Source organism: Emiliania huxleyi, assembly GCF_000372725.1.
Source record: "Emiliania huxleyi CCMP1516 unplaced genomic scaffold EMIHUscaffold_258, whole genome shotgun sequence".
In the NCBI taxonomy this organism is placed as follows: Eukaryota; Haptophyta; order Isochrysidales; family Noelaerhabdaceae; genus Emiliania; species Emiliania huxleyi.
This window is the reverse complement of record NW_005200104.1, coordinates 80,304-101,087: the sequence shown is the minus strand read 5'-3', so window position 1 is coordinate 101,087 and position 20,784 is coordinate 80,304. Positions and strand designations below refer to the sequence as shown.

The following is a 20,784-nucleotide window of genomic DNA, read 5'->3' as shown; positions in this document are numbered from 1 at the left end:
GGCAGGACACCGCCGTGTACGAGACGCCGGCGGGCGGCTCCATCGTCACCGTCGACGTCTTTCCGGTCGGTCCTGGGGAAAAAGAAAGAAACACACCCGTCGCAGGCGCTCGCAGAAGTGGCGCAGCCAGCTTACCTTTTCAGGATGCTCTCCGCACTGGAGCGGCTCATCATATGGCTCCTCCGTCCGATCCTTCGCCGGCTGCTCGGCCGCAAGGCCTCGAGCGTGGACATGGAGCTCCAGTCCGGCGTGCTGCGGCTCAGCGACGTCGAGCTGTCGCGAAAGACGCTCGCCGGCCTCAGCCTGCCGCTCACCATCTCCAGCGCGACGGTCCGCAAGCTCGAGGTGCTGCTGCCGTGGCGGAAAGGCGTGCAACTCTCGACGCCGTTCGTCGTGCGCATTGATGGCGTCTCCGCCGTCCTGTGCGCTCGGATGGAGGCGGCGGACGAGGCGGTGGGCGAGGGGAGGAAGCAGCAGCACGAGTCCCAGCCGCAGCCACGGGCGGAGCAGCGCGAGAGCTCTCGGGCGTGGCTGGCGCGCCGCAAGGCTGCGCGGCTCGGCGCCACCGCCACTGCGAGCAAGGAGCCGGCGGCGGCCGAGGAGGAGGCGCCGCCGCGGCTCGACGCCGCACAGCAGCGGGCGCTGCTGGACATGGTGCTTCGGTCGCTGACCGTGACCATCACCAACGTGAGCTTGCGGCTGGAGGAGGGCTCTGGCAGCGTGGCGGAGAGCGGCGCTCCGGCCCGGTCGGGCGCCCGCCTCTCGTGGCTCGAGGCGCGGCTCGAGGCGGCGAGCCTGCGCTGCAGGAGGGACGCGAGGCTGCCCGGTCTGCTCGCGGTGATTCCGCTGCCGGCGTGGCTGCCGTGGCTGTCGCGGAGAAAGGCGGCTGGCTCGCGCGAGCAGGAGGCGGCCATCGAGCTCGAAGCGACCGTCTCTGCGCGCTGGCGCGACGGCGAGGGCGAGGCGGGCGGAGCCGCCCCAGAGGCGGAGAGCGCGGTGCTGCTGCAGCCGCTGCACTTGCGGGCCTCCCTCGACGCCTCGCTGCGCTGGCCCGCCCCCGAGGAGGAGGGCGCGGCGGGGCAGCCGGCCGGCGCGGCCTCGGGCGCGGCAGCCGGGCCTCGCCTCTTCCTCCGGGGCGGTGCAGAGGCGAGCGAGGCGAGTGTGCTGCTGCCGGCCGCGGCCCTCGAATTTGGAGTGCGGCTCGCGCGGCGCGCGGCCCACGCCGAGTCGCTCGAGCGGCACCGCCACTTGCGTCCGCCGGTGCGCGTCAGTCACCCGAGAGGGGTGGCGGCCGAGTGGTGGCGGTACGCGGGCACGGCGGTGCTGCTCGACCTCGGCGAGGGGAGGAGGGCAGCCTCGGCGGCAGAGGTCCGGAGGAGGGCGGGCGCACTCTCGCAGTACGAGGCGGAGCTGCTGCGGCTCGGCTGGGGGGCGGGCGGCGAGCTGCCCACGCCGAGCGCGGTGTTGCTCGCTGCTGCAGAGGGAGAGCCCATCCCGGCGAGGGCGGCGCGTCTCTCAGCCGGCTCTTGTCTCTCGCGTAGGCTCAGCTCGCCCTCGAGGAGCAGCTCGACGAGCGGCTGCTGCTGCGGGCGAGGGAGCGGGCGGCGGAGAAGCGGGCGGCGGAGAGGGCAGCGGGACAGAGAGCCAGGAGGGAGGGCGAGGCGCCACCGACCTCCCCCGACCGAGGCGGCGGCAGCGGGAGTGGCGGCGGCACCAGCACCGATGGTGAGGCAGGGCTCGAGCGGCTGCAGCTGAGCGCTTCGCTCAAGCTCACCGCGCGAGGCGTGTGCGTCTGGCTGCCGCTCGCCGCGCCTGGTGAGCGGTTCGCGGCGGGAGAGGTCTCTTTGAAGCCGCGCCGCGGCAGCCCCTCGGCTTGCGCCGCTTCGCTCGGTCTCTCCGTCGGCCGGGTCAGCGCGGACGTGGACCATTGCCTCACGCGTGGCGACGCGGGCAGCTCCTCCTCCTCGGGCGGCGGCGAGGTGGGCACCTCCTCCCGCGTGAGCGCCGGGATCGAGGCGGTCTCTGTCTTCTACACCGGCTTGTCTACCGGCTTGTCTGCTCGCTCGGGCCCGGGCGAGGGAGATGGCGCAGGATACCTGCTGCGGGTGGCGCCGGCTGCTCTCACCGCCCCGAGCGCGCCCCCGTCCCCGCGCGCCGCCGCCGCCGCCGACCCGGCATCGCCGCACAGCCCCTCTGCCCTCCGTCGCTCCTCCTCGCTCGCCAAGGTCTTGTCTGGCGCCGCACCCTCCGCGCCGCCGCCGAGGCGCCGCAAGTCAACTGACCTGACGACCCCCCCGCGCGACTTTGAGGCGGGCGGCGGGCGAAGCCACGCGCCTGGCGGCGCCGAGACGGCTCCCGCGCTGCAGCTGACTGCAAGCCTGGAGACGAGCGGCGGCGCGACGACGCACGCCACCGTCGGCTTGTGCGTCGCCCACCCGACGACCCTTTCCCTCGAGCTCGGGCTCCTCCCGCTGCTCGCAAGCACCGCCGCCGCGCTGCGACCTCCGCCGGCACCAGCGCCCTTCCGGCTGCATCCCCGGGAGGAGGAGGAGCACCTCGCCGCAGCCGTCGAGCGACTGGCGCGGCGCGACCTCGACCTCGCCAGAGTGCCGGATGCAGACAAGGGGCTGACCACCCCCCCGGCCAGCCCCCCAGCCGCGGCGAGGATGATTGGCGTGCAGCTGGACGTGGTGTCGCCGGTCTCGGCACACCTCTCCTCGGCGGGGATGCCGCACCTCCACACGCCGCTGCTGCAGCTTCCCCGGCTGCACCTCTGCGCCGCCTCCTCCCCGGCCACCCCTCCCCGCGCCTCGCTCCACGTGTCCGCAGCAGTCTGCTGGGCGAGGCTCGGCGCGCTCGAGCCCCTCCTCCCGGCGGGCGGAGCTGCGACCGCTCCGGCGCCGTCGCTTGTGCGCTCGCGCCTCTCCTCCTCTTTCAACTTGCCCAGCCCGCGGCCGTCTCACCAGCGGCCGCCCGGCTCCTCCTCGCCGATGATCGAGATTCGCGGGACCACCCTCGACCTCGCGGCCACGCCGCCTCTGCCCGACGCGCGCCCGAGCACCGTCTACACCACCACCCTCGACCTCGGCGCCGCCCACAGCCCCGCCCCCGCACCGTGCCCGTCCGATGGCGCGGCCGACTCGGCGCCGCACGCGTCCCCGCACACGCCGAGGCAATCGCCGCGGAGGCAGGTCTCGCTGCTGCGGCAGGTCTCCTCGCTTCTCTTCGAAGAGAGCGGGGACGAGGCGTCGCCGGCAGGGGGGCGGCACGACGGCCGCTCCACGGGGCTCGCCTCGAGCTTCTCGCACTCGCTCAGCTTTCTGCAGCGGCGGCGGACGCCGTCGTCTTCGCCGCTGCCTCTCCCGCCGCCGCCGCTGCCGCCGGCCAGCACGCTCTGCGGCTCGGGAGGAGCCGCACCCTTGCTGGAGCCCTTCGAGCTGAGCCTCTCGCTCGAGCTCCCGCAGCATGCGCGGGAGGGGAGCAGGCGCAGGTCCTGCCCCGGCGCAAGCAGGCAGAGCTCTCTCTCCGACGCCGACCCCTTCGCCGACCTATACAGCGAGGACGAGGAGCCCGAGGAGGACGGGAATGCGGGAGCCTCAGCCTCTGCCCCCTCGCCGCCTGCCCGCGGACCGAGAGGAGAGAGCAGTTTGCCAACCCTCTCCGTGGTGGGCGCGTTGCCGCCGCTCCGAGTGCACGCCGGCAGCCAGATGCTCCTCGAGGCGCTCGAGCTCGGCACGCACCTCGCGAGTCTCGCCGCGCCGCTCGCGCCGAGCCACGCAGGCGACCGCCACCCTGGCGAGACTGCCGCCGCCGCGACGGTGGCGAAGGCACCGACCGCGGAGGGTTCGGGCGGGCTCGGTGGCTTGCTGGAGCGCGCGAGCGTCCGGCTGCAGCTGCGCGAGATCGAGGTGAGCCTTGCTCTCGCTGACACACTCGCCGACCGGGAGGACGACATCGACGCGGGCGGCGGCGGCGAGCGCAGGCGCGCAGCCGAGCATTCCGCAACGGGGCCTGAGGAGGGGGAGGCCGCGACCGCTTCGCTGGTGGTGAGGGTCGCACCTCTCGACGTCGACCTAGCCGCTGATGCCTCGGGCGTGGAGCTCAAGGTCGCCGTCGGTCGGCTGCTCGTGCTCGACCGCCGGCGCGGCGTACCCGCCGCAGCCTCAGCTGCGCTGGACGTCGAGGCGGCGGCGGCGGCGGAGATGCCGCTAGGCGTGCGCGTGGCGGTAGAGGGTGGACGTTGCGTCTCTGACGAGGCGCGCTCTGACGCTGCGTGCATGCCGACCTCGCCGCTGCTTTGCTTGCGCAAGCGGCGGGAGGAGGCCGAGGGGGGAGGCAGCACGAGCCTGGTGGTGCTTGCCGACGCGTCGTCTGTGCAGCTGGGCTGGAGCCCCGGGCTGGTTGCCGTGTGCTACCGCACGCTGGGCGAAGCCAAGCAAGCCATCGCTGAGGCGGAGGCGGACGTACGACACGCGCTGGGGCGTGCCGTCGCGCCAGCCGAGGCACCGCATTCGCCCTCGCCGAGTCCGCCGCAGGCCTCGAGCGGCGCGAGGAGTGTCGAGGTGGACGCGCGCGTTGGCGTGCTGAGCTTGGCGCTCCGCGCAGAGCCGCTGCCGGGCCCGTGGCCTGGTGCGGACTGGGACGTCGCAGCTGGTGAGACCTTCGAGGTGGTGCTGCCGTTCGAAGGCCGGCCGGCGCCGCCGATCGTGCTGATTCTGGCCGACGCCCTCCGTCTGGAGCTCCGCCGTGCCGTTCCTGCGGGTGGCGGGCGGACCGACCTCAGCCTTGCCATCGCCACTTCCGTACGCGAGCTCTCTGTCCCAGAGGACCAGGGGTCTCGAGCAGCCAGCTTCTCCATGGTGGCGCCGCTGCCAGCCTCCGACTCGCCCGCTTCGGCCCGTCGCGTCGACGGCGCCACCTTCCGGCCGGGTGGGGACGGCGGGGATAGCGGGGATGGTGGCGGGGATGGCGGCGGCGGCCTCGGTCGTTTGGGCAGCAGCGGTGTCAGCAGCAGTAGATCCAGCGGGCTCAACGCTGCTCGTAGCGCTCAACACAGCGCGACCGAGAGGGCTGAGGCGCGCGTGCTGATTCAGCAGGGCAGCGCTACTGCGGGCGTGCTCGACGTCACGGTGGACGTTTCGCCCGTCTGCTTTGACATGCGCATCGCGCCGATGCTGCGCGGGATCGAGTACATCGAGCGCGGGATTCGCAAGCCGCTGTCGAGGCTCGCGCTGCTTGGCGCGCCGCTGCCGCCGCCGCCACAACGCGACGCCGCCGAGAGCGCCGCCGCCGCCACGCGCCGGCCGCGCTGGCGCATCAACGTGCCGAGCGCGCTCCTCATCATGCCCACCGTCTCCGATGGCGCCCTCGAATTCCGTGCGGTCGACGTGAGCGTCGCCTCGACTTCGGTGAGTGAGTCGACGCTGCTCGACCTCATCACCGTGCGCGCCCGCCGCATGCGTTGCACTGCCGTCCACCCACCCGGGCGCGGCCCGCGCCGCTTGGCCGCCCTGAGCATGGTGGAGGAGCTGCCAGAGCTGTCTCTCACGCTGCGCAAGCCCCTCTCGAACCTCGCCGCGTCGAAGGCCAACGTCCCGCTGCAGCAGCTCGACATCAACCTCCCTGACGCGACCGCGCACCTCGGCCTCTGCCCTGCCGACGTCGCGCTGCTGCTCGGGGTCTGGCTCGACAACCTCAACGTGTTCCCGCTGCTCCCGAAGGGCAAGGTGGAGTTCGACCGCCGCAAGACGGTGATGATGCGGATCTGCGTCCGCCTCACGCAGGCGGCGCTCTGGCTGCACGATGTCGAAGGCCACCGCGCCCTGCTGCGCCTGCGACTCGACGACGTCCGCGTCACCGTCTCAAAGGCGCTCGACACAAAGACGCAGATCTCTGTCACCCTCGGCAGCCTCTCGGCGCACGTCAACGCCGTCACGGCCGACGGGGATGCCGCCTGGCTCCCGATGCTCGCTCCTCCGCTCGACGGGCCCGCGGCGGCTGCAGAGGCGAGCGCCGCCGTCGGCGCCGCGGCCGAAGCCACAGCGGGCGCCGCCACTCCCAAGGATGCAGACGGCGCCAGGCCCGCGGACACCGGCGTGGCCATTGCGGTTGCGACCAAGGGCGAGGAGCCAGACGAGGTGGACATCTCGCTCGGTCGGCTGTGCGTCTCCCTGCACGCCGAGCCGCTGATGCGCCTCACAGAGTTCGGCGCGTTCGCGGGCTCCTGCTGCAGCGCGGTGCTGGCTGCGCGGGAGGAGCGCCTCGCGAGCCGGAGGTCGGCACAGTCTCCCCATATCTCCCCTGATCTCGCGAGCCGGTGGTCAGCGGCCGCTCAGGGCGCGTCGTCGGTGGGCTCGAGCGCAGTCGTCGAGAGCACGGTGGGCTCGACGCTCCGGCTCGCGGTGCCGATGATCCAGCTGGTGGTGAGCGAGCCGAGCCCCGCGGCGGTGCGCGACGCCGACGGGACGTGCGACGACGGCGGGGGGGCGGGCCCTCTGCCGATGAGCCTGCACTGCGCGCGAGACGTCTTGCCTCGCATAATTGCGCTGCACTTTGGCCTCACCCTCGAGCTCTCCAAGGCGGCCGCCAACTACGACGAGGCCGCGGCGCAGTCGAAGACCGAGCAGATGACGCTCGTCCTCCGCCACCACCACGCGTGCGCCCCCCTCGGCTACCACGAGCTGCCCGCGCCCGACGCGACGCTGCTGTCGCCGGCAGCCCACGAGGCGCGCGCGCCCGGCGGACTGTGCACGTTGCGGGCGCTGCCCTCGGCCGCCGACTCCACGGCGGCTCTCCTCGAGCCCTTCAAGCTCCACGCCTCCCAGTCTCAGCGGCTCAGCCGTCGGCACGCCTCCCTGATGCTCGAGCAGCCGATCCGCTTGTCGCTGTCGCGCGAGACGCTCGTCCTCGCCGCCGCCGCCGCCGCCGCCTACGAGCACGCGGCCAGAATCGCGCCGCTCGAGATGCCGCAGCCGTGTGTGCCGACGCCCCTCACACCGACCAAGCCGGCTGCCCTCGGCACCGGGTCCAGCAGCGCCAGCTTGGGCGTCGCACCCGACGAGCAGCTCAGCGCGATCGGCTCCATCCCCGGTGTCGAGGTGACGCTGCTCTCTGCCGACCGGCTGCCGCTGCCACTCGTGCAGCTCGCTTTGGGGGGCGAGGGGCAGCCAATCACGGTCGCTGTCGAGCAGGCCTCCTCGGCCCTGCCGCTCCTCGCGGAGGCGTGCGTGCCGCTGAGCGCTCGTTGGCACAACGCGGGGCTGCTCTGCTGGGAGCCGCTCATCGAGCCGGCCGACATACAGCTCAAGGCGCAGCAGTCGTCGGCCGGGAGCGCGCTGACCACCATCAACGTCGGGCTCTCCTCGCCGCTCGAGCTCAACCTCAGCGACTCGATGCTCCGCGATGCGCAGGTCAACTTGCGCGCGGGACTCGCCGCGCGCGCCGTGCGCCTCGCCCAGTGGGCGCCGGCGCTGCAGCGCGATTCCAACGGCGACGATCCTGCGAGCGCGGGCGGGGTCGGGGTCGGGGGCAGCAGCGGGGGCAGCAGTGCGGCCGGCGGGGGGAGCGGCGCCGCGCAGTACTGGATCAGCAACGAGACAGGCGAGTCGCTCGACTATTGGGCGACCGAGGGAGAGACCGGCAGCGGGCCCGAGAGAGACGGCCAGCAAGGCTTCGGCGGCGGCGGAGGCAGGTGGGGCGGCGACAAGAGCGGCGGCCGAGAGGTCCGCGCTCCGCCCGATGCGCCGTGCCGCCTCGCGGCGGGCGGCACCGCGAGGCTCGACCTCTGGGACCGCGCGGCCGCGGCCCGGATGGCGGTGGGCGGCTGGTGCGAGGACTTGCCGCGGCGGCTGACGGTGCAGATCGAGGGCGCGGCGCCCTTCGCCGGCCTCGTCGTCAACCAGCCAGGCACGAGCGTGATTCCGGTGACGGTGGCCGACGAGGGCGCCGCGCCGGCGCCTCTTGCCCGCGCGCTCGTCTGCGAGGTGGAGGACCGGGACGGCGGCACGTGGCTCGTGATCCGCTCGATGATGAGCCTCGTCAACTGCACCCAGCGCACGCTGGCGGTGGACATGGACCTGCCCGGCGAGCCGCTGCAGCATGCCGGGCTGCTGCGCCCGGGCGGCGGCACGCTACCCGTCGCGCGCTCGCACCTGCAGGGCGGGCTTCGCCTCGTCGACTGTGGCGGCGGCGAGCCGCTGTCCGCAGCGGTGGCGGCGGCGCTGGACGCGGCGGACGTCTCTGCGGCGCTCGGCACCGCTCCGCCCCACCTGTGGCTGGGCGCGCTGCTGATGCACGACGAGCCGCCGCCCGAGGCGGAGGAGGAGGCGGCGTGGCGCAGCCTGAGCGGGGCGCCCGAGTCGGAGCACCTCGTCAAGCTCGTCACGTGCACGCTCAGCGCCTCGGAGGCGTCCGTCTTGAGCAAGGCGACGGCGACGGCGCACGCCGGCGACCTCTACCTCGGCTCGGCGGCGCTGTACTTCCTCGGCAGCCGCACCGCCTTCGTCAAGGAGCGGCGCGAGCTCTCCCTCCCCTACTCCAGCATCGCCGACGTGCGGAAAAAGTCGGGCAAGCTCCCCGCCTCCAAGGGCATAACGCTCACGCTCGCGGGCGGGCGCGGGCCCGCGTCGGTGGTGCTCACCGGCTTCGCGGCGCCCAACCACGTGCGCCACCTGCTTGAGACGCTCGTCTCGCGCTGCTCACCGCTGCTCGCGCGCGAGCGGCTCACCGAGAACGTCGCGCTGCGCTCCAAGTTTGGCCTCGAGCACGACCCGTCGCTCTTCGTGCTCGCCGAGTTCGGCTGCGCGCTGGTCCACGCGGAGGGCTCCTCGAAGGGCAAGCTGTACGTGACGCAGCGCTACCTCTGCTTCAAGGGCTCGCTCTTCGGCCGCGAGACGCGCGCGGTCTACGCCTTCGACGAGGTGCTCTCGGTCGAGCCGTGCGAGTCGCCGGCGCCAAACTCGATCTCGCTCGCCTGCACCACGTCGGAGGAGCGCTTCACCTTCTTCGGCGCGCGCGCGCCGGTGCTCGCGATCCTCTCGCAGATGCTCGCCGTCTCGCGGGGCGACCACCTCCTGCCGACAGAGATGGGCGCCGCCCCGAGCGCGCCGCCCGAGCTCACGCCCTCGCCCTTCCTCGAGCGGCCGCGCGTGCCGCTGCAGCCCTTCGTCGTGCGGCCGCTGCCACTCGGCGAGCGATGCCACCTGCTGGCCACGTGCTGGCGCTTTCCCGTCAAGGCGACCTCCGTCACCGGCTGCCCGGCCACGGTGCTGCTGCAGGCCCCGGCGGCGGTGCAGAACCTGCTGCCCGAGCCGCTCGAGTGGCGCATCACGAGCGGCCGCGGCGAGCCGCCCGTCGCCCGCGACGAGCTGCCTCCCCACGGGGAGCTGCACGAGATCTGCTGCATGGTGGCCGGAGGCAGGTACGCGCTCCAGCTGCGGCTGCCCGGCTACGACTGGTCCTCGCCCATAGACCTCGACTCGCGCGGCCGGCTCGCTGCCGCCGACCGGTTGGAGATGGTGCGGCTTCGGCCGCGGCAGCATGTGCGGCAGGAGTTCGCCGAGGTCGGCTTGGAGGAGAGCAGCGTCGGCAGCGGCGGCGGTGGCGGTGGCGGCGGCAACCGGCTCGAGAAGCGGCAGAATGGGCGGCGGCGAGACAAGAACTCCGTGCTCCGGCTGCTCGTGCAGCTCCGGTCGGGATGCCGCTGCGCTCGGCAGCTGCTTCAGGTCTACGCCACCCACTGGCTGATCAACGGGACCGGGCTCACCCTGGAGTTTCGCATCGGCGGCAAGCCGGCGCGCGACCGCAAGGCTCTGATCGACGCACCCGACGCGGCGGCCGCTGCGGAGCTAGGACCCGACTTGGGCTCGCCCGCCTCCGAGGCCACCGCCGGAGCGCACGAGGGGCCGCACCGAAAGCCGCTCTCGCCATCGAAGTCGGCGGCCGACGTCGCCGCCGGCGGCGTGCGCGACGTCGCCGCCGCCGCAGTGCACGCCGCCGCGGCCGCCGCGTCGGCAGCGGCCGCTGTCGTCACGGAGGAGGCGCGCGCCGAGGAGGAGGAGTCGCGGCTCAACGACAACCAGACGCTGCTCCAGTCGGTCGGGCCTGGAGCGCGCCACGCGATCGCAGTGCGCGTCGCGCCCGACGCGGTGATGCGGCAGGCGCCCCTCGCGCCGTCCGGCGGCGGGCGGCCCGGCGAGGCGGACGGCGGCTGGTCGCCCTCCTTCTCGCTGCTCGTCGGGCTGGGCCAGCTCGAGCTCGGCGCGAGCGCGGCGCGCTCGCTGCGCGCCGGTCGGTACGACCTCGCGCTCCACCTCGCGCCGCTGCAGGGCGCCGACCACGGCCGTATCAAGGTGGTCACGTTTGTGCAGCGCTTCTGGCTGAGCAACCGCGTCGGGCTCGCGCTAGAGTGCGAGCAACACGACCCGAAGAGCGGCGGCCTCGGCAGCACCGCGAAAGCGGCAGCGGCGGCGCAGGAGCCATCCGACGCAGACGCCGCCGCGCGCGCCAAGGCGAGTGGGCGCGAGCGCAGCACCTCGCGGATCATCAGGCGCACGCGCGAGGTTGTGCCGCGCGATCGCACCGCCGCTCCGCTTGCAGCGGGAGAGCGCGCGCCGTGGCACTGGCCGTCGACGAAGGAGGAGTCGCTGCTGCGCGTGCGGCCGGCGCCCGGCCAGGGCGAGCGAGGCTTTGTCCCCGGCCCAGACGAGGGCTGGTCGAGCGCCTTTCCGATCGACGCGCCGGGCAGCTTCCTCGTCTTTTGCTGGCAGGGCGTCCCCCCCGAGGAGGAGGGCTGGTGGCCGTCCCTGCTCCGGCTGCTCGTCTCGGTCGAGCTCGTCGACGCGCGCATTGAGGTCACCTTTGAGCTCGCACCGCCCTCCGTCCCGTCCCCGATCCGCGTCGACAACCAAACCTCGTTCGTCGCCACGTTTTGGCAGCGCGGCGTCGAGCGCGCGGCTGCCTCACCGCACCGCGTCGCCGCCAGCCGCGCGGCGCCCTTCGCATGGGCGGAGTCGGCGTTGGACCACACCCTGTGCGTCTCACTCCACCGCTCGTCGGAGGCGGGGCGGGCCCACGGGGCGGCGGTGCCCGTAGTCGAGGCCCAGCCAGTCAACCTCGACGCCTTCGACCAGTCCCTCGCCCTTGGCTCGCACCGACCGGCCGCGGCCCGTGGCGTGTCCACCGACAGCGGCCGGCCCAGCGCGGAGGAGGAGGGCGAGGACGAGAGCCTCCTGGAGAGGTCAAACAGCCGGCGGCGGAAGGGCTCGAGCTCGCGACGGCAGGAGGAGACGGTGGCGTGGGCGACTGTCGAGCTGCTCGACGGCGTGCGCGTTCTCACGCTGACGGAGGAGCGGCCGCCCGCCGCGATGTCGAGCCTCTCGGTGGACGAGGCGAACTTGATCATCGTCGTCGACGTCGTCGGCGTCGGCCTGTCGGTGGTGCACGCCGCGGGCGGCGAGGAGTGTCTCTACGTCTCCGCTACCGGCCTCAAGCTGGACGCCGTCCTCTCCACCACCGCCGCCACCTTCGAGTTTGCCCTGTCCTCGTTTCAGATCGACAACCAGCTGCAGTACGCGACGCTGCCGGCGGTGCTCTCCCTCGCGGACCCGAATCCCAAGCCGGGCACGCACGCGCTGCACCTCTCCGTCGTCAAGCAGCTCCGCGCCGCGGGCGCCGCCGTCGACTGGTGGGAGTACGCCTCATGCCGTCTGCTCGAGCTCGAGCTCGCGGCCGAGCCGATCCTAATCCAGGCCCTCCTCGACTTTGCCTACGCTGCGCGGCTGCCCAGCCTCATCCGCCTCCTCAACGGCTCGCAGGCGGTGCAGCCGCCCGCATCCCCTGCGCCGCAGCCGGTCGTCGCAGCGGGACCGGCCGGCAGCGGGATCGGGGGGGGCACGGCCGACGCGGCGGCGCCGCAGCCGCCCCTCGTCGCGAGGCAGCAGCGCCGCCGCGGCGGCGGGCTCAACCGCTCCGCGCGCGACCTGCTGCGATACGGGGCGCCGCAGCGGCTGCAGTACTTCCGGAGGCTCGAGCTGCACCCGGTGCGGCTCTCGATCACGTTCCACCACAACAACAACCTCGGCCTCGAGCGCGGCGCCCCGCTCCTGCTCGTGCCGATCCCGCACATCGACGACGCGGCGATCCACCTCTCGGCGCTGCTCCGCGAGCACCTCGTCGGCACGGCCGAGGAGCTCGCCCTCACGCTGCTCAACCACTACAAGTTCTCGCTGCTCCGCCAGCTAATGCTCGTGCTGCTGCAGGTGGACATGCTCGGCGACCCGGTCGGCTTCATGCGCTCGTGGGGCACCGGCGTCAAGGACCTGTTCTACCTGCCCGCCAAGGCGGTCGTGCAGCGGCCGCGCGAGTTTGGCCGCGCCGTCGCCGCCGGCAGCGCCTCGTTTGCGAAGAACAGCATCGGCGCGCCGATCAACTCAATCGGCAAGTTTGTCGGCGGCCTCGAGCGGGCCACGGACCGCGCGCTCGCCGCGATGGACATGGGCAAGAGCGGCGGCCGCTGGGCGCAGGCGCGCGAGTCGGAGCGGCGCCACGGCCTCGACTCGCGCGGCGCCAAGGCGGCGGCCAAGGAGTCTGGCCGCCACCTGGTCGACGGGACCACCAAGCTCGGCCTCGGCATCCTCTCTGGCGTGGTGGGCATCGTGCGCGAGCCGGTCAAGGGGGCGATGTCGGACGGCATGCGTGGCTTCTCCATCGGCGTCGGCAAGGGCATCGCCGGCGCGGCGATCCGGCCGACGGCAGGCGCGCTCGCCTTCGCCTCGGGCATGACGGGCGCCGTGCAGGGCCTTGGCGGCGAGACGGAGGCGACGTCGACACACTCGGCGCGGGTGGGCAGGCGTCGCCCGCCGCGCCGGCTCCAGCCGAACACCGCGGCGGCTGGCGCGCCCCAGCGGCGGCTCGTGCCCTACTCGCTCTCGGAGGCGCTCGCGCAGCAGGTGCTCCACTCGGCGGGGGAGGGGCGGTACGCAAGCGAGGCGCTGCTCCACTTCGAGCTGCTGACGCCGCCCGCGCCCAGCCCACCGCCCGGCGAGGGCAGCCGCGCCAGGGCGGCCGTGTTGGTTCTCACCGGCGTGCGGCTGCTCGTGGTTGACACCGGGAGCTGGACCGCCACCCTCAACCTGCAGCTGCGCAAGGTTGCGGGCGCCGAGCCGGACGGCGACAGGCTGCTGCTCGTGCTCGTCAGCCGCCGCGGCGCGGGGGGCGCGCGAGGCGACCTCTCGCGCGAGGCGAGCGAGCTGAGCGACAAGGCCTCGTCCATCGTCTCCTCCGAGACAAGCGAGCGGCGCATGCTGCGCGGCGGCGGCGCACCTGTCGAGAAGCGCGTGCGAGTGGCGTGCTACTCGGAGCAGCTCGCCGCCGACCTCGCCTCGCGCATCACGACCGCATCCTTCTACGCGCGCACGCGCCGCACGGTGCTGCAGCAGTCGCGGGCCCTCACGCGCGGCGGCCTCGGCGAGTCGAGCTCTTCCGCTGCCACAGCGCTTGGCCGCGAGATGAGCGAGCTGAGCGCTTCGACCAGCCTCTGGGACGAGAGCGAGGACAGCCACGGGGGCGTGGCGCCGCGCTCCTTGACGCCCTCCTCCATCCTAGAGCAGGAGGAGGAGGGCAACCCGGCGGCAGCAAGGTAAGTGCGAGCTGCCGCCGCCTTCCTACAATCAGCTACTTGTACTTGTGTGCATGATGTGCATGACCAATCAAAGCCACCAACGTCCTCTCGAGAGATTCGATTACCCCCGCCCCTGACTCTTGTGTCGTTCCTTTACGTGTGTGCTGTACTCGTACACGGGGCGGGGTGGTCTCTCTCACCAGCTGATGTCAGCTGTGTTGTTCGCTTTTACGACCTCTAAACACGAGAGAGGCGCCGCGAAACCCGCAGCCGCACCAATAGAGAACGCAAGAGAGACCGAGACACTGATGCACATCACATTAAGAAGCTCTCCCTGGGACGCGAGACATGGGTGCCCTCCGCCTCCCCGCTCTCCGAACCCTCGCCGCCACCCCCGCCGTGGGGCCTGGGTGCGCGGCCTCGGCGACCGGTGGGCACGGCCCTGCGCGTGTGTTGCGCGAGCTCTGCTCTAGTGCTCTAGGGAGGTCTCCCTCGCACACACGCGGAGGGGGCAGTCCGCGCTGCTACGCAGGCCCTACTCTGCGATCTCGTCCTCCTCGCCCTTCTCCGGGTCGGGCGCCATCTGCTTCCACCCGCTGCTCTCGCCGTCGTTCTCCTTCTCGTACAGGTATATTGTCCCGAGAATGAGGAACTTGAGGATGAGCACGACCATGAAGAGGCCGTGCGTGAATGCCTGCCCCGGCGTGTAGACCTGCCAGTCTTGCGGCATGAAGTTGAGCGTGATGAGGTCGAAGAGGATGGAGGCGGTCGTGAGCACCACGTACATCACCATGAAGTTCTTGACCTTGGCGTCCACGTAGTACGCGCAGATCACGACCAGCAGCATCTCCCACTGCCGCGCGGAGGGGGGGGAGCAGCCGGGCGGTGAGTGCAAGCCCCCAAGAGCACCGACGACCTCGCGTCTCGGACGGTGGCGGGGCGGGCGGCGGGCGGCGGGCGGGAAGCGGGTGGGCGGCGGCGGCGGCGGCGGCGGCGGCGGCGGCGGCGGCGGCGGCGGCGGCGGCGGCGGCGGCGCGCCCACCTTGACCTCGTCGACAAACATGGCGAGGTAGCAAGCGAGCTGCAGCATGAGCTCGATGTAGAGCGCCTGGAGCGCGATGGGGCGGGCTCGGGCGTTGGGTAGGGGTAGGCGCCGCAGGGGTCTGCGGCGAGGGGGTGGGAGGCGCGCCTTCTTTGCGGAGAGGCAGGGCGTCTCTGAGAACTCCATCCACGCCTGCGCAGGGGAGGGACGTCAGCCGAGGCGGCAGGCGGGGCGGCGGGTGGGGCGGCAGGCGGGGCGGCGGAGGGGTGCGGTGGGGTGCGGCGGGCTCGCCTCGATGAAGCCGTCTGGTCGCCAGAGGTCGAAGAGAGTGACGATGAGGAGGGCGCCAAAGACAGTGACGAGGAGGAAGGAGAGGCGGACGACGCCGAAGGAGGCCTGGGCCGGGAGGGCGGCCAGTCAGTGGTTCGGGGACCCAGTGTGAAGTGCAGTGCTCCGTGGTGAGGGGTGGTCTCGCCTCGAGCGTGAGCAGTCCGACGCCGAGTGTGTCTGGGACCGTCGCCGCGTACGCGACCATCGAGACAAAGAGGAAGCCCCAAAAGGCGATCCAGCAGCCGGCGATGATGTACTTTTGCGCCGTCATCGAGATGCCCTGCGACTCGGCCTTGGAGAGGACGAGCCCCACCTTGCGTTCATGATTCTCATCATCATCGTTATGATGCCCACCATCACTACTCTTCTGGAGAGGACGAGCCCGCCTTGCCGATCTCCTTTGCCGCAAAGATGAAGGTGAGGATGAAGGTGCCGAGCCCCGGGATCAGGCCCACAGTCAGGAGCGTGTTCGCAAGCCCGCCCGCGTCCTCGAGGTCGCACCACGCCTGGTCCGGCGTCGACTTCTCCGGCTTGTCGTACGGCGTGGTCGGGCCGGCGCACAGCGTGGACAGCGCGCAGGTCTTACCATTGCCGAACAAGCCGCTGCCGCAGCCGTCAAAGTACTTCTTCAAGACGTCCGAGTCAGCGCCGTCCTTGCCCAGCTCGGCCGTGGTCGTTGAGACGTAGGCCTCGTACACCTGCCGCGCAGAGATCAGGCGGCCGCGCAGCGGTCGGGCGCGAGGCTGTGCACGTCGAGCAGAGGCTGTAATATATATATATATATCACGTCGAGCAGAGGCTGTGCACGTCGGGCGTTTGCGCTGCGGGCGCACCTCCCCATTGATCCACATCATGCCCCTGACCCACCCCGTATTGTAGTGAGAAAAGATGAGCAGCAGTCCGATGACGAGCGAGGCGAGCGACACCACCGCCGGTATGCGGTGCAGCTTGGACAGGTCCTCCTGCGAGATGTCGGCCTTGTCCAGAATGTCCTTTGAAAAGGCAGCGCCGCGCGCAGCAATAGCCTGGTATCGCGCCTTGGCTGCAGAGCCACACGCAGGGCCCGCCGGGTCAGAAGGTCGGGACGGAGGGAGGGAGGGGAGGGAGGAAAAGGAGGGGGGCGAGGGAGGCAGGGCGGAGGGACAGGAGGAACGGAGAAAGCGCATTTAGGAGGGAGGGTGAGGAGGGAAGGACGGGGTGGAGAGATTGGGGGGAGGGAGGGGAGGTACGAGGGAGGAGAAGGAGGGGCGGAGGGAGAGCATGGAGGGAGGGAGCGAGGGAGATGGAAACGGAGGAGAGGAGGAGCGTGCAGCGTGTGTGCCCTCAGGCGTGGTGCGTGCGTGTGCCAGCTGTGGGTTTGACGCACCCTCGTTGACGACAAGGTAACCACCGCTTTCGTCCTTGGCCAGCACCTTGCCCGCCAGCTCCTTTGCCTTCTGTGCGCCTGCCGCCGCGTACTCTTTGCCAATCGCCGCATACTCGGCTGCGGAGCGGGCGGGAATCAGGGCTTAGGCGCGCGCTGCAGGTCCCGGCCCGCGCGCGATGCAGGGGTCGACCGCTCACCGGCCTTTTCCTTGGCCAGGTCAACCTTCTCCTTCATCGGCGAAGGCGGACCGTCCGGGGACGACATGCTTGGAAGGACAGCGGGTAGTGTCGCGATACCCCGACGCCAAAAATCCGCCAAACTCCGGCGGCTTTTTTCTTTTTTTGTCATGAACGATCTAATACTTGTCTACGTGATTGCTCTCCTAAGTTGCAGCTGCAAAGGCGCCGACCCCTTCCTCTGACCGCGCAGGCACCGGCTTGGCGCCAGACAGACCTCTGCCGCTTTCTCGGCGTCACGCGCAGCAAACAAAACAAATTTGGTATTGCTAAAATCCTAAAAATCTCCTCTCGCGCAGCTCTGCAGCGAGATTCTTGCGAGTCTCGACGGACGGGAACTTGTCGTCTCGACCGCCGTGTCGAAGGAGCCGATGTAGACCTCCCTTTCGCCCGCCCTGTACTCCGCCTTGAAGCGCGCGTGCAAGCCCCGCAGAGGTGCGGGCGAGAGGGCGGCCCGAGCCCGAAAGGGCCCGCCCTCGACCTTGCTCTACATGGTAACGGATAAGAAGAGAAACACACCCGGACCGGGACGCCGGCGGTCGAGTCGGGACACGCTGTGGTTCAGACGTCCCCCCCCTCGACGCAGTCGAGTGACTGACATGAATAGGGAGGAGAAAGTGTCCCCCACATATCACCACAGACGCAGCACAGGGGCTCCAATCCTGTCCGCCGGGGCCTCGGCTAGATCTCCAGTGGGGAGTGCGAGGGCTGGATCGACTGCAGCGAGAGTGTGGGTTGTGGACGCACCGTCGGGATAGCGTGTGGCGTAGATGTTCTCCTGGAAGTAGAGAGGCTGATGTCTCTCGCCCTGCAGGAAGGAGAAACTCGGACGGCAGAGTGAAAACTCCTCCCTGCGGCATGTGCGCAGAACGGGTTGCGCAATGTGCGGCATCGTGTTGAGGGCTCGGGAGGGCAACGACGGCAGTGTTGCCGAGCTTGTACAGGGGCCTCAATCCTGTCCCCGATGGGGTGCGCCTCTCGCCGCGCGCGTAGCAGTCGGCGCGCGGGTAGCCTCAGAGATGCGCAGAGCGAGATGCGGTTATCAGCAAACCAAGCCCTGGGCTTGGATGGGCGCGGCGAAGCCGCGGCGCACAGTGGATTAGCGTGAAGAACTCGAGATCGCTGGGATCTTGAGCCGCCGCTACCACGTGCAAGCCCCGCTTGCTCTACATGGTAACGGATAAGAAGAGAAACACCCCCGGACCGGGACGCCGGCGGTCGAGTCGGGACACGCTGTGGTTCAGACGGCGCGAGCCATCCTTGACCACGTTCTTGTAGCCAGTGCTGCCGTTGCTGGAGAGGTGCAAGCGCAAGCCCTCCGCCTCTGTCACCACCGCCACCGCCGGCGCCTCCACCTCCAGCTCCTCCTCCACCTCGCCGACCGACCGTGCCTCGCCGCTCCCGGCCTCGCTCTCCGCCCTCGCCGCCACATCGTCCTCGTCGTCCGCCTCCTCCTCGAGGACCTGCCCGTTCCGCGGTGTCGCAGGAGCGGCCTCCGACTCGGCGCAGCCGACGGGCAGCACGACGAGGCCCAAAGCGTCGACAAAGGCGGCGGCGGTGGCGGCGGCGGGCGTGGCGTGCGTGGCGTGCGTGGCGTGCGCCACCCCCACCTTTCTCTTCGGGGGTGGCTGCATCAACTCGTCGGCGGTGGCGCGGTCGTGCGCCGCCGGCGCCACCGGCTCCATCGACCGATCGAAGACGCCCGGCAACATCCGTTGCAGCGCCGCCCATAGACTCTCCCTCGCCGCCGCCGGGCTTTCGCCGTCCTCTGCAGACGCCGTCGGCGCCGCCACCGTCGTGGGGACGGTCGCACGCCGCGCCCGCAGCGCTGGACTGACGGATTCCTGCGCGTGGGGGGGCGCAGCCGTACACGCCCACAACATCCATGCTTGCGCAATGGCTCTTTTCGCGCCAGCTTTCCGCCGCGCCCGCGCTTCCCGCCCGACGATTTCTTTTTTCCAAACTGTGCCGGTGTAGATTCTTTTTGCTTGGGCGGCACTCATCATGAATTCTGGAAAAACCCGGCCGGCCTCTCCCCTGCCCCTACCTACCTACCTACCTACCTACCCTACTTATGGGAAACTAAAAAAGAAATCACCGGATGGGTGAAGGTGGGGTACCATACCAACTAAAGTGATGGTTGGTGGTACTCTCCTGCAACCACAGTCCTTCCTGTGACATGGCAGGCCACTCTCAAGCCCTACAAGCACCAGATCATCCATTTGGGGAGGTGGCGAGCAGGCGAGCGGCCCGCGCGCGGCGAGGCGGACAGGTGATCGGCAGGCGGGTGATGGCCGGAGTGCGGAGAGTGACCGCGCCCAGCGATCGGAGAAGACGAGCCGATCGTCGCTCGGCCGCAGCTGACCTCGAAGGCGTGCGAAGCGCGACGATCGGTCGGTGTCGGAGGGCGGCCGCCACGTGGCCATACCAAGATGGCGCCGGGGGGGGCCAGTTGGACGCGCCGAAAGAAAAATCTCTTCCAATCTCTTGCGCGCCCTAAATTCTTCCAACGAGAGAGCGAAAATTTGTTTAAATTCTTCCAACCAATACTCGTGCGTCCCGCCGTTCCGAAGCGTGGGTCCCGCACCGGGCCAGAAGAGGACATATCCACACACATATATGGGGCTGCCCCGCGCAGCACGCGCGCACGCGCTGCCGCCGCTCGCTCACACGCCGCCCAACGCCAGTGCGCTAGTTCGCAGTGCGGCCGCACACGCTATGGACAGGCACGGCTTGTTGGGCTGCAGTCTCCAGCACGGTGTGGAAGCTCCAGAAGCCCTGCCGCCGCGCACGCTCTTCTGGCACGTGAGCAACGCCGACGAGGTCGTGATGCGCCAGGCTGATCAGATCGAGCGCTCCGACGCCTTCCGCGCGGGGATGAGGGTCAAGTTTGTCGCATCAGATGGCTGCGTCCGGCCGCAGGGCGAGAGCGTCAGCGAGGGCGCGCTGGCGATGCTGGAGCGGCGAGGCGGCTTCGAGCGGGCGCGCCGACCCCGGGGGTTGCAGTGCCGCCAGGGCTACCGCGAGTACTTTGAGCTGCCCACCCTCCTGCTGCTGCACGAGCACTGCAGCCTCAAGCCGGGACGTGAGCTGGTCGCTTATGCGCACACAAAGACCAACGTGCTGCACAACAGCAAGTTGACCGGCGCCCTCCTCTCGGGTCGCAGCCACCTCGACTGTGTCCGGGCGCTCGCCGCCGGCCCGGACCGGGCCGCCTGCGGCCCGCAGCCAAAGCCGTCCTCCCCCGGCCCGTGGGCGGGCAACGTGCTCGAGGGCGACACGTGGTGCCACTTCTCGGGCAACTTTTGGTGGGCGCGGTGCGACCACGTGCGCACGCTCAACCCGCCATTCTCGGAGGAGCTGCTCTCGGAGGGCGAGGCGGCCGATCGCACCGCCCTTCCCGCTGGAAACGGCCGGAGGTGGCACGGCTCGTGGCGCGACATCCGCCCGTACGGCCGCTACTTCGCCGAGTGGTGGCTGCTCAACGACAAGACGCGGCCGCGCGACAGCTTCTACGGCGGCGCCGTCGAAGAGCGCATGGGCAATGCGACGCGCTCGCTCGCCACGTGGCGCGCCCACATTTGGAGGCAGGCGCACCTGCTGCAGAATGACGCGCGGCGCACTCCTGCGTTTGCGGCCGAGGTGGCGGCGCGTCGTGACATCGCACTGACGCCGCTCGCCCGCCGACTGGTCCGGGAGGACCCCGGGCTTCTCCGGTGGCCGCGCCAGTGCGGGGTGCACCTGCCCCCCGACTGCCCCCTCGCGCTAGTCGCACGGTGACTCGCGCGCAAGATGGCTCTCCTAGCCTACCCGTACCCGTGCGCTCTGCCACTACTGTCAGTGGCACCGCACTCTCTATGGCGTGGCATACAATCATGTATATTCGTGCATAGCTGCAACGATGATGTCCCCGGCGCCCTGCAGCAGCACGATCTTGGTGTGAGGGATCTTCAGTCCTTCCCAAACAGAACCTACCGTCACATGCCCGTGGGACACAGTGTTTCTGTTTGGCGGGAGTACTCAGACACGGGCCACTGAGTCTCTCAGTGGCCTAGAGCTCCCAGGAACAACTTCAGGTGAACCAGGATTGTTATCGTGTGCACCGCGTCACAACGACCCAGTCGACACACGCACACGTGCACTCACAAGGGCGATCGGTCAGAGAGGTGGACAAAAGAGACACTAATGGCAC

At 70.8% G+C, this 20,784-nt stretch overlaps 4 protein-coding genes across 4 annotated transcripts; 2 read left to right on the top strand and 2 right to left on the bottom strand.

Annotated features, from left to right (window-relative positions):
- Positions 1-144: 144 nt before the first annotated feature.
- EMIHUDRAFT_237857 (hypothetical protein) lies at positions 145-13,640 on the top strand (the record flags this gene model as incomplete). Its single annotated transcript, XM_005777696.1, has 19 exons — positions 145-996; positions 1,147-1,461; positions 1,542-2,105; positions 2,226-2,699; positions 3,720-4,463; positions 4,536-4,859; positions 5,097-5,218; positions 5,330-5,441; positions 5,526-6,236; positions 6,336-6,902; positions 6,972-7,456; positions 7,589-8,135; positions 8,313-8,549; positions 8,718-9,560; positions 9,636-9,722; positions 10,050-10,145; positions 10,248-11,816; positions 12,003-13,184; positions 13,260-13,640. The coding sequence occupies 19 exons, from the start codon at positions 145-147 to the stop codon at positions 13,638-13,640; spliced, it is 10,212 nt and encodes a 3,403-aa protein (XP_005777753.1).
- Positions 13,641-13,844: 204 nt separating this feature from the next.
- Positions 13,845-15,546, bottom strand: EMIHUDRAFT_457589 (hypothetical protein; the record flags this gene model as incomplete). Its single annotated transcript, XM_005777695.1, has 6 exons — positions 13,845-14,471; positions 14,661-14,726; positions 14,808-14,852; positions 14,952-15,056; positions 15,136-15,303; positions 15,377-15,546. Coding segments are annotated over 6 exons (883 nt in total), but the record flags the coding sequence as incomplete, so codon positions are not given.
- Positions 15,547-15,797: 251 nt separating this feature from the next.
- Positions 15,798-16,629, bottom strand: EMIHUDRAFT_443681 (hypothetical protein; the record flags this gene model as incomplete). The annotated part of the gene is made up of 3 exons (XM_005777694.1): positions 16,554-16,629; positions 16,357-16,473; positions 15,798-16,032 (listed from the first exon to the last, which is right to left on the bottom strand). Coding segments are annotated over exons 1-3 (417 nt in total), but the record flags the coding sequence as incomplete, so codon positions are not given.
- Positions 16,630-19,211: 2,582 nt separating this feature from the next.
- EMIHUDRAFT_237853 (hypothetical protein) lies at positions 19,212-20,630 on the top strand (the record flags this gene model as incomplete). The annotated part of the gene is made up of 3 exons (XM_005777693.1): positions 19,212-19,712; positions 19,866-20,368; positions 20,486-20,630. 3 exons carry the CDS (start codon positions 19,212-19,214, stop codon positions 20,628-20,630), a joined length of 1,149 nt encoding a protein of 382 aa, XP_005777750.1.
- Between the last annotated feature and the right edge of the window lie 154 nt (positions 20,631-20,784).